The 15,300-nt window shown below is 40.5% G+C and overlaps 1 protein-coding gene across 1 annotated transcript in view; it reads left to right on the forward strand.

Moving 5' to 3' along the window:
• The window catches only part of LOC126259529 (putative odorant receptor 92a), a 106,833-nt gene that overhangs the window by 68,156 nt on the left and 23,377 nt on the right, over positions 1-15,300 (forward strand). The window contains exon 2 of the mRNA XM_049956395.1: positions 11,615-11,716. Coding sequence (XP_049812352.1) covers positions 11,615-11,716 — 102 coding nt within the window. The remainder of the gene's footprint in view (positions 1-11,614; positions 11,717-15,300) is intronic.

The raw sequence follows: 15,300 nt of genomic DNA on the forward strand, positions 1-15,300 counted from the left end.
AACCTTTCTTATAGTCGTTATTTATTTTTAGTGACGAAACAAACCCTGTGCATGGTCACAGGACACTTATTCCGTCTTTTATTTGAGCTTCTGTATGTCGATAAAATTGGTTCTGAACTGGGAATGCAACTCAGGCCGCCCTTAACGCGGAATTTGATCCCTTCGTGACAATACACCTGGACTACAACTTGTTGTTTGTTCGAAACTGCAGATTCCTCAACATCTCCACATATTGCGTATGAATGGGTTGGAATCCTGGCCCAGCACTGAACTTTTCACTATTTATTATCAAGCTCTAGCATGAGAACACCTATCTGCTGGTGGATAATAATTTTTATTTTTAATGCATTTTCATTCCTTGTCAACACTAACGATATCTGACGTTTTTGACTCCCAGTGAGACACAGAACTATTTGCGAGATCACTGTAAGTTCAAGGATGTTATTCCGAGCTGCTGGTGGAGAAAAATTTTTTAGCTGGCGTCTCTTTGTGTGTAGTCAACAAAGATATGTTTGGGGTTCGATTCTCAGTCAGCACTGAACTCTTTGTCATATTATGTCTAGTTCAAACATGCTCACATGTCGCTGCTGGTGTAACAAACCTATACTTAACGTTCCTTTTCTCTAGAATATAACAGCGATACGTGCTGGGTTGGAGTCCTGGGAAGGAAAAAATTAATGTTTCGTCTAGTCATTTCAGTTAATACATCTAGCAACTGCCGAGATAATCCGATATGTCAAAGTTGATTGTGTTTCGATAACAATCCGATTAGGTTCTGGGTTCGATTCCCTGTCCAACACAAAGCTTTACCTCACTACATTTCAAGTAAGTCACTTGTGAAGAAGCAATATTCAACATCTCTCGTAGTTCGTTAACAGGGACAATAGATGCTGGGTAGGAATTCGGGCCCGTTAAAAATTTTTACGTTATGTAATTTGAAGTTGATATTCGTTAAGTGATACTGTGTAAAATCGAGGTATATCACTCTCTTTATGCCTAGTCAGGAATGACTGTTAACTTCCGTCAGTCACAAAGTCTTAGTCTGCATGACCTGGGTTTGAATCCATATGCAGAACGAGTCGGTTCGTCGTATCATTTGAAGTTCATACATATTCTCAACTATCTGCTCGTGAATAACGTAAACTTTTAATGACATTTTGTGTTAAATAACAAGTATGTTATGTTACTTTGAAGAGGAAATCATGAATACGACTAACTTACTACGTGCATTACCTATATGACGTAATAATGAGAGTGGTAACATTTCAGGTATGTCAGTTATTGCAATAAATGCGAGCTTACAAGCCTTAAGGACAGTCTTATCTGTGATGAGGGGTTCCCTGATATTTTTAGTATCGTGGTATTACTTTACATCCTGAGTTATTGCGATACAGAGCAGTGTTTTCTAGTGGTGACTTGTTGGAACCATTTTCAGTAGTCAAACGACTGTATCAAGGAGCGATTAGAGGACCTGCTAGACAGCTGCGTTATGAGGGTTGCATGGGAATCAGGCGAAATGCAATTCAGGTCGTCCGGATACTTTTGAGCATGACTGTACTTCGTTAACAATCCGATTAGGTTCTGGGTTCGCATCCCTGTCACAAGCTTTATATGATGGCATTTCAATTTTAAACATGAGCATACCTTGTTCCTTATGAGTGACACTATATTAAACGCCGTTGGGGGTAGTTCCCAGGACGGTAACTGTTATGACAGTATTCCCAGTTCAGTACAAACATTTTTGTCATTTAGTTTCAGGATCTGAATTGATAACTGATACTGGTGCAAACGTCTATACTTCACGTCTCTTTATGCCTAGTGATCCGGTCTCAATAAGGCACAAACAAAGCTTAGCTTAGTTAGCAATGGCTATAGGTGCTGGGTTTGAATCCAGGTCCAGAACGACGACGTTGGTCACGTCATTTAAGGTTCAAATTTGTGTGTACGTAGCTGTTGATGTGTTACGAGAACAATGATATTACTCTTGAGATTTCCTTAGAGTTCGTTGCCGTTAATCGCGTTTTTCTACTGGTTCGTCCAATATCCAGTTTCCAGAGCCACTCGCCGTTGAGCGACCTTCAGCACATGGATGGAAAACCTTTTAGAGAGCGAAAAACTTTTTTCCAATTGCCGTGCAGCTTTGTAACTCCATATACTGTCTCAAGTATTTAATTTTGACTAAGGATTACTGTACGATATATGTAAATAATCCGTTTTCTCAGAACTTCTGTAATGTCACTCGTTGTAATTGAGTTTAGTTTACGAGTGTTATGGGGTATCTCATCGCTAAGAACGTGTTTTCTAATATGTTTTGTACGACGATATTAGTTGACGCTTAGACTGACTGCCATAAAGACCTTTGGTCTCTTAGTAGTCTCTTGCGGTACCCACTGTGTGTAGTCAAACGACTGTACCCCACAGGGGTTTGGTGTTTAGAGGACCTGCAACACAGCTACGTTATGTTGGTTGTATTCGGCAGTGACCCAATTTTTTTGCTGTCAAGTGTACTTAAACGTGTTGTAGCTGTTGTAAGACTTTTGGCATCAATGGGGCTTCCATTTCTCGGTGACAATGAAATCCTCGGATCTCTCAACAAAGAAAATTATTTTGGATCTCTGAAATTATTGATTGAATTCGATCCATTTCTTGCAGATCACTTTAAAAAGTTTGGGAATCCTGGGAAAGGTAACCCTTATTTTTTATCGGCGAATATTTGTAATGAGTTTATTGATGTAATGAGTTAACAGGTCCTAAAAACTTATAAATAAAGTTAAATTAGCAAAATAGTTTTCCATTAGCGCTGATAGTACACCCGATCTGTCTCATGTCAACCAGCTAACTTTTATAATTTTATACGTAAAAGACTGTGTTCTTGTTGAAAGGTTCCTGAAAAGTATACCTATGAAAGACCATAAATCTGAGTATTTAGTGGAAATCATCTTGAATTTTTTAGAGAATCATGATATTCCTATAAAAGATTGCAGAGGACAAAGCTAAGACAATGCTTCAAATATGTCAGGGAAGTGTACTGGTCTACAAGCAAGAATCAAAGAGAAATGTGAATCTGTCGCCTTTGTACCACGTGCAGGACATTCACTAAACTTGGTAGGTGTCCAAGCTGCTGGGTGTTTATCAGAAACAACAAAGTTTTTTGAAATGATTCAGAAAGTGTACAACTTTTTGTCGAGCTCTACCCACCGATGGAATATATTGACACAACATTCAGGTTCAAAAACTGTTGTTAAATGTCTTTCACAAACCAGATGTTCAGCTCGAGTTGCTGCAGTAAGCGCCTTGCGTGAAGGTCATAAACAAATAATGCAGAACAGGCAACAAAAACTGGAGACGAAGCCCTTGGTCTGTCCAGAAAAATGGGAAAGCTAAAATTCATTACACTAACTGAAATTCGGAGTTCTGTGTCGGAAGGAATAGACAAAACAAGTAATTATCGTCAGAACGAAAGAATAACACTGCACCTTGCAACTAATTTGTTCGCTTCACTTGATGATTTTATCATTAACTTCAGGGATAAATTTGATGACTTCGAATCGTCCGCCGAAGAAAGAAACCCGGAGACTGATTATAAGGACCTATCTCAAAGAACAAAACGCAGGAGCTCACGCCAGAGTATTTTTGATGGCTCTGCACCGTCAATCCAACTGAATGGAAAAGAGATTCAAAGTAGAAACCTTTCTTCCCATAACTGATATCCTGAGCGTTCATCTAAAACAGCGATTAAGTTCGTATGAAAACATTAGTCAACGTTTTAGTTTATTTTTTTTTTCACTTGAAAACACCGAATTCCGAAGATGTGAGACAAATTTGCAAAGAATTTGGTGAAATTTATTAGGAAGACGTTAACGAACAAGATTTGGAAACGGAATGTCTGCATTTAACAGAATACGGTCAAAATGAGGGAACTAATAGTATATTGGAAATATATCACCTTTTGAAAGTAAACAAAATTGAAGACAGATTTCCAAAAGTAGAAATCGCCCTGAGAATCGTTTTAAGCATGACGGTAACCAACGGCATTGCGGAACGCTCCTTCTCCAATTTGAAAAGAATAAAAAATGAATTTAGAAATACAATGCTTAAGAGAGATTAACCAGTTCATCGCTGATGTCGATAGAACGTGATATGCTCAAAAATATAGAATTTCAAGAAGTGATTAACGATTTTGCTCATCTGAAATCTAGAAGGGTACCTCTTCAATCAACACAGATTCTTAAGCACTAACCTGTGAATCCTAAAAGAGTTACTTTTGTGGATTATATTATATTATCTGTTCATTTAATGTGACTGTAAAGAAATAAAAATAGATTTCGAACCTCGCTTATCTACTTTCTTTGTCTATTCTAACAAAACAGTGCTCTGTCACGGTCATAGGTACCCCATTATCCTAATGTGCCCAGGGCCTCCAATAGGTTAAAGACGGTCCTGGCTGCATGCATATTCGTGTTATTATTATTGTGTATTCACCTGTTGTGAGTCTTATACACGCTACATTGACTATTGTACTAACATAACTCACCTCAAACTGTGTAAAGGGTGTAGTCTTGGGCTTATAAAACAAATACTGCGACAGAAACAGTGCAAATAGTGGATACAGTACAAAAATCAATGAAATCTCCAGCTAAGTAAGTCTAATCTCACTCTCGTAGTATGAACGTATGCTTGCCACAATGCATGTTGAAATGAGAACATTGACTCTTGCGTTGAATATACTACAGTTCAGCTGCAGGGGAGCTTCTTGAAGTTTGGAAGGTAGGAGACGAGGTACTGGCGGAACTCAGGCTGTGAGGACTGGTCGTGAGTCGTGCTTGGGTAGCTCAAATGGTAGACCACTTGCCCGCGAAAGGCAAAGATTCCGAATTAGAGTCTCGGACCGACACACAGTTTTAATCTGCCAGGGAGTTTCATATCAGCACACACTCCGCTGCAAAATGAAAATTTCATTCCGGAAATTCAGCTAGCAAATTCCACACGCTACGATCAACAGAATACTTCACCAATAATGTAATTCTCGTGGACCAAACATCATCACGATAACCAATAATGAGCGAACATTCCGGGATGGATAGACGTGATTTTCTTGTGAGTGGTACCAGTGTGTTGTAGAAGGAGAGAGACGTAATGCTCTTATAATAGAGCAACTACACTGAAGCGCCAAGGAAACTGGTATAGGCATACGTATTCAAATACAAAGATGTGTAAACAGGCAGAATACGGCCCTGCGGTCGGCAACACCCATATAAAACAACAAGTGTCTGACGCACTTTTCAGATCGGTTACTGCTGCTACAATGGCAGGTTATCTAGATTTAAGTGAGTTTGAACGGGGTTTTATAGTCGGCGTACGAGCGATGCGACACAGCATCTCCGAGGTAGCAATGAAGTGGGGATTTTCCCGTACGGCCATTTTACGAATGTACTGTGAACATCAGGAAACCGACATCTCTGCGGCCGGAAAAATATCCTGCACGAACGGGACCAACGACGACTGAAGAGAATCGTTCAACGTGACCGACGTGCAGCCCTTCCTCAAATTGGTGCAGATTTCAATACTGGGCCATCAACAAGTGTCAGCGTGTGAAACATTCGACGAAACATCATCGACATGGGCCTTTGGAGCCAAAGGCTCACTCGTGTACCAGTGATGAATGCATAACACAAAGCCTTACTCCTCGTCTGGGCTCGTCAACACCGGCGTTGGACTGTTGATTACTGGAAACATGTTGGCCGTTCGGAAGAGTGTCGTTTCAAACTCTATAGAGCCGACGGACGTGTATGGATATGGAGACAACCTCATGAATCCATGAACCTTGCATGACATCAGGGGACTGTTTGAGTCGGTGGAGGCTCCTCCTAATGGTGTGGGGCGTGTGCAGTTGGAATGATATGTGACCCCTGATACGTCTAGGTACGACTTTCACAGATGACACGTACGTAAGCATCCTGTCTGATCATCTGCATCAATTCATATCCATTGAGCATTCCGATCGACAATCCGACATCCCACACGTCTAGAATTGCTACAGAGTCGCTATAGGAACCTGGGTGCACTCAGCCCTTGTGAGGCAAACTGAGAAGCTACTTGATTGAGAAGTAGCTGCTCCGGTATCTTAAACTGACATAAAGCCCGGAGAGCGGTGTGTTGACCACACGGCCGTCCATATCTCTATCCGGTGACGCCTGTGGGTTAAGGATGACACGGCGACCGGTCGGTACCATTGGGCGTCCTGGTCTGTTCGGGAGAAGTTCAGTTTCGTTTACCTCCAGGAACACTTTTTCGGCTTTAAATACTTCCGCTGGCCACCAAAGTTCCCAGGCATGAACATTATTGAGCATTCTCGGGATGCCTTACAACGTGCTGTTCAGAAGAGATCTCCACCCCCGCGTACTATGGACAGCCGCGCAGGGTTCAAGGTGTCAATTCCCTCCAGCACTACTTCATACATTAGTCGAGACCTTGCCACGTCGTGTTATGGCACTTGTGCGTGCTCGCGGGAGCCCTAGACGATATTAGGGAGGTGTACCAGTTTCTTTGGTTCTTCAGTGTATAAAATAATACGAAAAACACAGTAACAACGACTATGTTATGCAACGAGTTCATCTCAGCCTAGGTGCTACAGGAAGATGAAACACTGTAATAACATCACACAATTATCGAAAAAAATAAAAAAAAAAAAATAAAAAAACGGGAAACTTCCACCAGAGCAGTGCATGTGTCTTCACATCTCTGTGTGGTTACAGACTAAGCAGCTTAGAACCAGTCTTACCTTCTCTGCTATCTCCCCTCGTCCCTCCCTCCCCTCCCCCCGCCCTTAAGTAGCGATCCTAGTTTCCTATGCTTGTTCTAACCTGTCGCTGTTGATACGCAGCAGGTGCTCTGCTTTGGTCAGTGTTGGGTTGACAATGATATACTGTTTCACGTCTGCAGAAATGAAATGTATTTCTCGGAAATGCCGACCACAGAACAAATATTCATTGTGTATGGGGCAAAAACGACCCAACAGCACAGCAGGATGCCACAGCCCACGTCGTACGGCTGGAAGAGGTAGCATGCGCTGTGCCCAGCAGCTGTTGCGGTCACTGTAGGCGGTCGCTATTCAAGACGCTGGCGCCGACGTTCGCCCGCCGCCCACACCCACACTCACTGGCCACTTCCGGCAGCCTTTCATACCATCGTGTGCTTTCCTAGCTTGCAAGCACTCAGAATTAGCGTCTGAGGGAGTCCCGTAAATAACATGCCACGCATGTTGGTATTACATACATTTCAGGCGCACAAATATCTACAGAACAACAGCTTTCACGCTATCTATTCACATGTCGCTGAGTAAATCTATGAACTCGGTCTACGATACTGTTGTCAATGATGGATAAGCAAACTGCCAAGGTTGCAGTTCAACAACAATACATCTGATACATGTATTACCCTATCACACAACCTTTGTACATGTCTACCATATATAAAGTAAAGACTATCGACCACGGCAGCGTCATTGTTGTCTTGGAGCAACCACCTGAATAAAAGAGTGAACTAAAATCTATGAAAACATCTACCAATTCTGTGTTATGGGCTGCTGTGAGGGAAATTTTATTTGGGATAATTGTATCTAATGTCAATAGATAAGCGACCAGCTGTTTAAAAAAAGGACATTCATGATGATAATAAAGCAGTTATGTTTCCACGAGAACAGATACGACCGATTTCTTTCAGTTTGATAGACAAACTGCCATAGTTGAGAGCATTCCTGATGTTCAAGGTAAGTTTGTGTGGAAAACTTGTAAATCAATTGTCATGCTTGTCAGAATCACACGAATTTCAGGTGGATAAAACATCAATATAGAAAATTATCTTTCACCTTATCTATTCACATGCTGAAAAAAACAAGACCACAGTCATTTTTATGTTCACCAGAAAGTTACAATTCACATCTCTGTCACTCCTCATCATTTTATAACATCTGACAAAGTAAAACTGCAAACTATAAAAACTTCGCTAATGTCACCTGGCAGAGAACTCGATAAAATTTTACCGCCTCTGTCTCTTTCAATACATCAAAAACAAATACTGCCCACATGTTGACATCGAGCAGAGGTGGTGATTCCACATGTATTGGTCCATTGGAGAAGGTGGCCATTGATCGAAGTCCTTTCCACAGACCTGTGTAAAATTTTGTCATCTGTACTGGAAGAAGACCATATGTCACAGACAATAAAACACAATAGAGTGTTCCTGTGTTGTAATTTCATAAGCAGTTTGATGCTTTGATGTTTGGCAGAACACACCCAAGGAGTGCATGACTACAGCTTTGTACACCACCATACATTCTCTGTTTTCATACCACGACTTTACAGTGCTAAACCGACATTAACATGTACAAGTTTCTTAGCAGCTATACACTTTTAAATTGGTACGAGGCAGTTAATCTGACAGCAGCTGTATGACTGTTTCCCGCCAATTTCGAGTGGTTTCGTGGACTGGGCACATAAGCTGAGTGTATAGACACATGAATCTGGGAAAAGTGGGGTTCAGGAGGAGGGAAGTGGAGGCAGATTGGGGGTTGATGTAGGACAGCTCTGAGCACCCTTTACTGGCAGTATTATGACACACACCAGTCGGTCTTCACACACACAATCAGAAAAATTGGGGGCAGAATGTGGGGGAGGGTACGGCAAGGTGTGGAGGCAGCTGTAGGACGATCCTGTTGAAGGATAATACCTACTCTCAAAGACAAATAACATAAATTGTAAGTAGGCTGTTTAGGTTTTTTTATTGGTAACGCCACCTCTGTATCAAAATCACTGGCTGTGCTGTGTGCAGTCTGTGGCTGCTTTGCATTGTTGTAATACTCGCCATTGTAGTGTTAGGCAGCTGGCTGTGAACAGCGCGTAGCGTTGCGCAGTTGGAGGTGAGCCGCCAGCAGTGATGGATGTGGGGAGAGAGATGGCGGAGTTTTGAAATTTTATCATGAACTGCTATATATATATATATATATATATATATATATGATGATATCAAGGTAAATACATTGTTTGTTCTCTATTAATATCTTTCATTTGCTAACTATCCCTATCAGTAGTTAGTGCCTTCCATAGTTTGAATCTTTTATTTAGCTGGCAGTTGTGGCGCTCGCTGTATTGCAGTAGCTTGAGAAGCGAAGATTTTTATGAGGTAAGTGATTTGTGAAAGGTATAGTTTAATGTTAGTCAGGGTCATTCTTTTGTAGGGAATTCTGAAAGTCAGATTGCGTTGCGCTAACGAAATATTGTGTGTCAGTTTAAGCACAGTCTTGTATCAAATTTTTCTAAAGGGGACGTTTCATAAAATAAGTAACTTACATCCTTCCTCTACATCATCTCAGCGCAGACTGAGTCTTTTTTCCTCTTATTCCCAAATGGTGGAAGGTAGGGGAAGTGGGGGAACGCAGGAAAAGTGGGGGAGAGGAGGGGGAAGTGGGAGAATGGAGGGGAAGTGGTGGAGGCCCATCAGTGCGACAGTGCCACATCTATCCCTTCACAGGAAGAGTTGGGACACAGCTGGTCTTGAATAAATTTAGCAACAATGCAAACTGGCTAAATTTTCTCATTATTCCTCTACTGCTGCTTCTGTAGCTGTCCATAGTTGCGAAAGTATTTCCAGTGCAGGATTTTTTGCACAAATGGACCCCTGAGTTAGGTGCCGTAAATGTTCGATGGGATTCATGTCGTGCAATCTGGATGGCCCTATCATTCACTCAAACTGCGTAGAATGTTTTTGAAGCCAATGACAAATAACTGTATCCCAGTCGCATGACGCAATACCAACAATTAAAATTCTATCGTTGTTTGGGAACATCATGGATGGCTGTGCACGCTCTCCAAGTAGCCAAACATAACCATTTCCAGTCAATGATCGGTTAACGTGGAACAGAGAACCTAGTTTATTCCGTGTGAACATGGCGCAAACCGTTATGGAGCCACCACCAGCTTGAATAGTGTCTTGTTGACAACTTGGGTCCCTGGCTTCGTAGGGTCTGCACAACACTTAAACGCTACCATCAGCCCCTACCAAGTGAAATCGGAACTCCTCTAACCAGGTGGCAACGGTATACAGTCATCCAAGGTCCAACCGATACCTTCGCGAGACCAGGAGAGGCACTGTATGCGATGTAATGCTCTTCGAAAGGGCATTCACATTTATCGTTGCTGACAGCCCATTAACGCCAAATTTCGTCACACTGTCGTAACGAATAAATTTTTCGTACGTCTGACATCGATTTCTGCGGTTATTGACACAGTGTTGCTTATCTGTTAGCAGTGACAACTCTATGCGAAAGCTCCTGCTGTCGGTCATTAAGTGGTGGTCGTCAGCCACTTTATTGTCTGTAGTCAGAGGTAATGCCTGAAATTTGGCGTTCTCAGCATACCCTTGACTCTGTGGATCTCGGAATATTGAATTCCTGGCGATTGTCGATATCGAACGTCCCATGTGTTCTACAATTCCACGTTCAGAGTCTGTTAGATCCCGTTGTGCGGCCATAAACACGTCGAAAACGTTTTCACGTGAATCACCTACATAAAAATCATAGGTCTGACAATTATATTGCCCTTTTATGCCTTCTGTAAGTAATACTACCGCCATATTTATATGTGCATATCTCTATCCCATGGTATTGCCCTTTTGTGCCTTCTGTAACTAATACTACCGCCATATTTTTATGTGCATATCTCTATCCCATGGCTTTTGACACCCCAGAGTAAGTGCAAAATGGGCAAGATAGTTGTTAGCCCTGCTACTCATTATTAAAGGAGTGTTTACAGATAAGCGCCAGGAACCGTGGCGAATTAAGTTGTATATTTCAATGTTCACTGAGATCTTTCACAATGCCACAGGGGACAGATTAGTCAAACGACCAGCGAACTTAAGCGAAATTCTAAAAGATTGGCTTCCTTACCAGGAAATGCTGAGCTTAATCAATGGTAAAAGAGAGAAACGAGCGGCAGATGGACTGGGACTGGACGAAGTTTTCAAAAGGGCTGCTTTAAGACCGTCTGCAAACTAAATTAGCGTTATCCCCTTGGTTTACCAAATGTAGAACAAGCAGACGACCCATAAAAACAGTTATGTACTTGCGCTTAAAATTTCCAGTTCACTAATGTCGAATAGGAAAGGAGACGTGCTCCAGCTACTATTTTAATACTCCAGATATAAGACAGAATAAAAATGATTTACTCGATCTTTTAAGCCAGAGGTTTATCACCAAACATGGAGGTGCAGACTTGCTGTAGAACCAGAAAAGTGAAGGTGTATTAAATGTAATTCTCAGCCTCGGAAAGATGTATAATCCATCTGGAGCTACTGTGTACATGAGGTGTAGAATTTTAAAACTAGCTAGGAGTGTTTTTATATGAAATATAATTGATTTATTTATTTTTTTATGTGTTTGTAAACAACAATTAATAAAATACGTAGCAGAATAGCCATTAGAGATGTTTCTATGTAGACGTCATGCTCTGTGCAATGAGTGGTCAAATACCAATAAATAAGAGCACACTCACTCAGGAAACATGATGTTACAAAAAGTGGGATATCTTCAGATGTGTTGAGACTGAAACATTTCTTTCAGGCGGAGAATAAGCAGGACCTGCCGACGTACATCACGTACCTCGCGACGATGTTCTACGAGCTGTTCCTCTACTGCTGGTACGGAAACGAGCTGCTCTCCGAGGTGAGTCCACAAATCATTGAAGTGTTTGCGGATCGGAATGATGCAGGAAGGTTTAACGAAGCGGTCAGGCATGGTGCAGTACGTGTCAGTCGACGGACATTTGTAGAAATAGCGGATGCCTGCCAAAGGAAGACAACACGCGACAAACGGTGGGAATTTCCTTTGGATGATTCTAGTTGTGTTCATGAATTTGTATTTTTATGATAAATTACTGTTTGAATAGCACAAAAATAATTGTAAGTTACCCACAACAACTGGTTATGGTATGTTGTTAACTGTTTACAGAACCTGAATTTTTGTTAGAATATCCTATTTTGTATTTTTCCAAGATTTTGAATCATACGCTATTATTTCGTAGAGCATCAACAGTGAGTTAGTGCTAGCATGCTGTACCAGAAAAAAGACGCTGGGCTTGCATTAGGGAGGACGACGGTTCAATCCCGTGTCCGGCCATCCTGATTTAGGTTTTCCGTGATTTCCCTAAATCACTCCAGGCAAATGCCGGGATGGTTCCTTTGAAAGGGCACGGCCGACCTCCTTTCCCGTCCTTCCCTAATCCGATGAGACCGATGACCTCGCAGTTTGGTCTGTTCCCCCCAAGCAACCAACAAACAACCAGAAAAAAGACGTTAGAAGAATTCGTGGATCTCAGCATAAAGCTCTATCCAAATCTTTGTTTTCTCAACAAAAAAATATATCTGGAATAAACTTTTATATCAAAAATGACTTAACGGAGGAAGTTTGAACGAAGGACTGAAAATTAATTGCATTACTTTTTGTAAAATGATGATTTGGCTCGATAGCTGTATGCCACTTAATTAAAATTAACAGTTTCGGTCAAACAATAGCCTATCCTGAGCGATCTATGTGCAGTGAAACTGGTATGGGCTTATAAAATGTAAAGTAGTGGCAAGAGAATTGTATCATCCTGTTTTATCTGTATGAATGAAGATTGATAAAAATGGAAACTGTTGTTTCCTTTATGTGTAAAACGCGGAAAAGAAAGAATAACTAAGTGTAATCATAGTGGTAATGAAAGAAGTTTAATTGGAGTCTGGACAAATGAGGAAGCAAATAAAACTATACGAAAAGATTATAAAATTTTACATATCGACAAAATGTGAAATTTTAGAAATAAAAGCAACATGTGCATAAAAGAGTTCATGAAAATAAAATTACAAACTAGTAAACATAATTTTGAAACTAATAAGATGTATATAAAATATATAAAAGAAAAATACGTATCGACATAGAACCTGATAAGATGAAAGAAAATCCAGGAAAAAGAGCTGTTGCCAAGATATATCTAAATTGATTATGAGGAAAATTTGGACTACGTCCAAATATGTATAAAACTGAGTATGTAACAGATTTACAACAATTTTATGAGATACTAATGGACGATTGAGTAGATAATATAGATATAAATTTTATTACTGATAATATTGTTCAGATGATGTACAATTTGAATTTTATTGTACAACAGTAACACAGCTACAAATATTTTTATAGCAGCAGTCACTACATTAAATGCAAGACTCAAATTATATTATAGATTAGATAAGCCAGGAAAAGCTGACACATATTTTGATACAGACAGTATACTATATATTGATAATTGTGAGAAATACTGAGGAAACAGGTTGTATGCTAGGTGATTGGACTGATGAATTAGAAAATAGCTCGATTACGGAATGTGCTTCAACTGGAACTAAAAGTTATTATTATGGGAAAAATGATGAGAAAATTAATAAAAATTGGGGTTCACTTCAAATTATAAGAATATTCAAAAGCCAAATGATGAATCTATGATAAGATTAATTGAGGACGACGTGAAAGAAAACATACAAATAATTTCATTTGGAAACATTGAACCAAATCCTGACATTGGCGGTTGAGAGTTTTCATAAGTGCTTGTGTAAAAAGGGCTTGCAGTGAGACTTTATGTGGCATTTGGTTTTCGGTCTTTGGAGAGAACTATTCAGTCATGGTCAGACAGAGATTCCGAAATCAGATACTGAATTGTAAGGAGCAGATATAGACTCAGATCACAATATAGTAGTGATGAAGAGTAGGCTGAAGTTCAAGACATTAGTCAGGAAGAATCAATACGCAAAGAAGTGGGATACGGAAGTAGTAAGGAATAACGAGATACGTTTGAAGTTCTCTAACGCTATAGATACAGCAATAAGGAATAGCGCAGTAGGCAGTACAGTTGAAGAGGAATGGACATCTCTAAAAAGGGCCATCACAGAAGTTGAGAAGGAAAACATAGGTACAAAGAAGGTAGCTGCGAAGAAACCATGGGTAACACAAGAAATACTTCAGTTGATTGATGAAAGGAGGAAGTACAAACACGTTCCGGGAAAATCAGGAATACAGAAATACAAGTCGCTGAGGAATGAAATAAATAGGAAGTCCAGGGAAGCTAAGACGAAATGGCTGCAGGAAAAATGTGAAGACATCGAAAAAGATATGATTGTCGGAAGGACAGACTCAGCATACAGGAAAGTCAAAACAACTTTTGGTGACATTAAAAGCAACGGTGGTAACATTAAGAGTGCAACGGGAATTCCACTGTTAAATGTAGAGGAGAGAGCGGATAGGTGGAAAGAATACATTGAAAGCCTCTATGAGGGTGAAGATTTGTCTGGTGTGATAGAAGAAGAAACAGGAGTCGATTTAGAAGAGATAGGGGATCCAGTATTAGAATCGGAATTTAAAAGAGCTTTGGAGGACTTACGGTCAAATAAGGCAGAAGGGATAGATAACATTCCATCAGAATTTCTAAAATCATTGGGGGAAGTGGCAACAAAACGACTATTCACGTTGGTGTGTAGAATATATGAGTCTGGCGACATACCATCTGACTTTCGGAAAAGCATCATCCACACAATTCCGAAGACGGCAAGAGCTGACAAGTGCGAGAATTATCGCACAATCAGCTTAACAGCTCATGCATCGAAGCTGCTTACAGGAATAATATACAGAAGAATGGAAAAGAAAATTGAGAATGCGCTAGGTGACGATCAGTTTGGCTTTAGGAAAAGTAAAGGGACAAGAGAGGCAATTCTGACGTTACGGCTAATAATGGAAGCAAGGCTAAAGAAAAATCAAGACACGTTCATAGGATTTGTCGACCTGGAAAAAGCGTTCGACAATATAAAATGGTGCAAGATGTTCGAGATTCTGAAAAAAGTAGGGGTAAGCTATAGGGAAAGACGGATCATATACAATATGTACAACAACCAAGAGGGAATAATAAGAGTGGACGATCAAGAACGAAGTGCTCGTATTAAGAAGGGTGTAAGACAAGGCCCCTACTCTTCAATCTGTACATCGAGGAAGCAATGATGGAAATATAAGAAAGGTTCAGGAGTGGAATTAAAATACAAGGTGAAAGGATATCAATGATACGATTCGCTGATGACATTGCTATCCTGAGTGAAAGTGAAGAAGAATTAAATGATCTGCTGAACGGAATGAACAGTCTAATGAGTACACAGTATGGTTTGAGAGTAAATCGGAGAAAGACGAAGGTAATGAGAAGTAGTAGAAATGAGAACAGCGAGAAACTTAACATC

The sequence above is a fragment of the Schistocerca nitens genome, chromosome 5 (assembly GCF_023898315.1).
Source record: "Schistocerca nitens isolate TAMUIC-IGC-003100 chromosome 5, iqSchNite1.1, whole genome shotgun sequence".
Lineage (NCBI taxonomy): Eukaryota > Metazoa > Arthropoda > Insecta > Orthoptera > Acrididae > Schistocerca > Schistocerca nitens.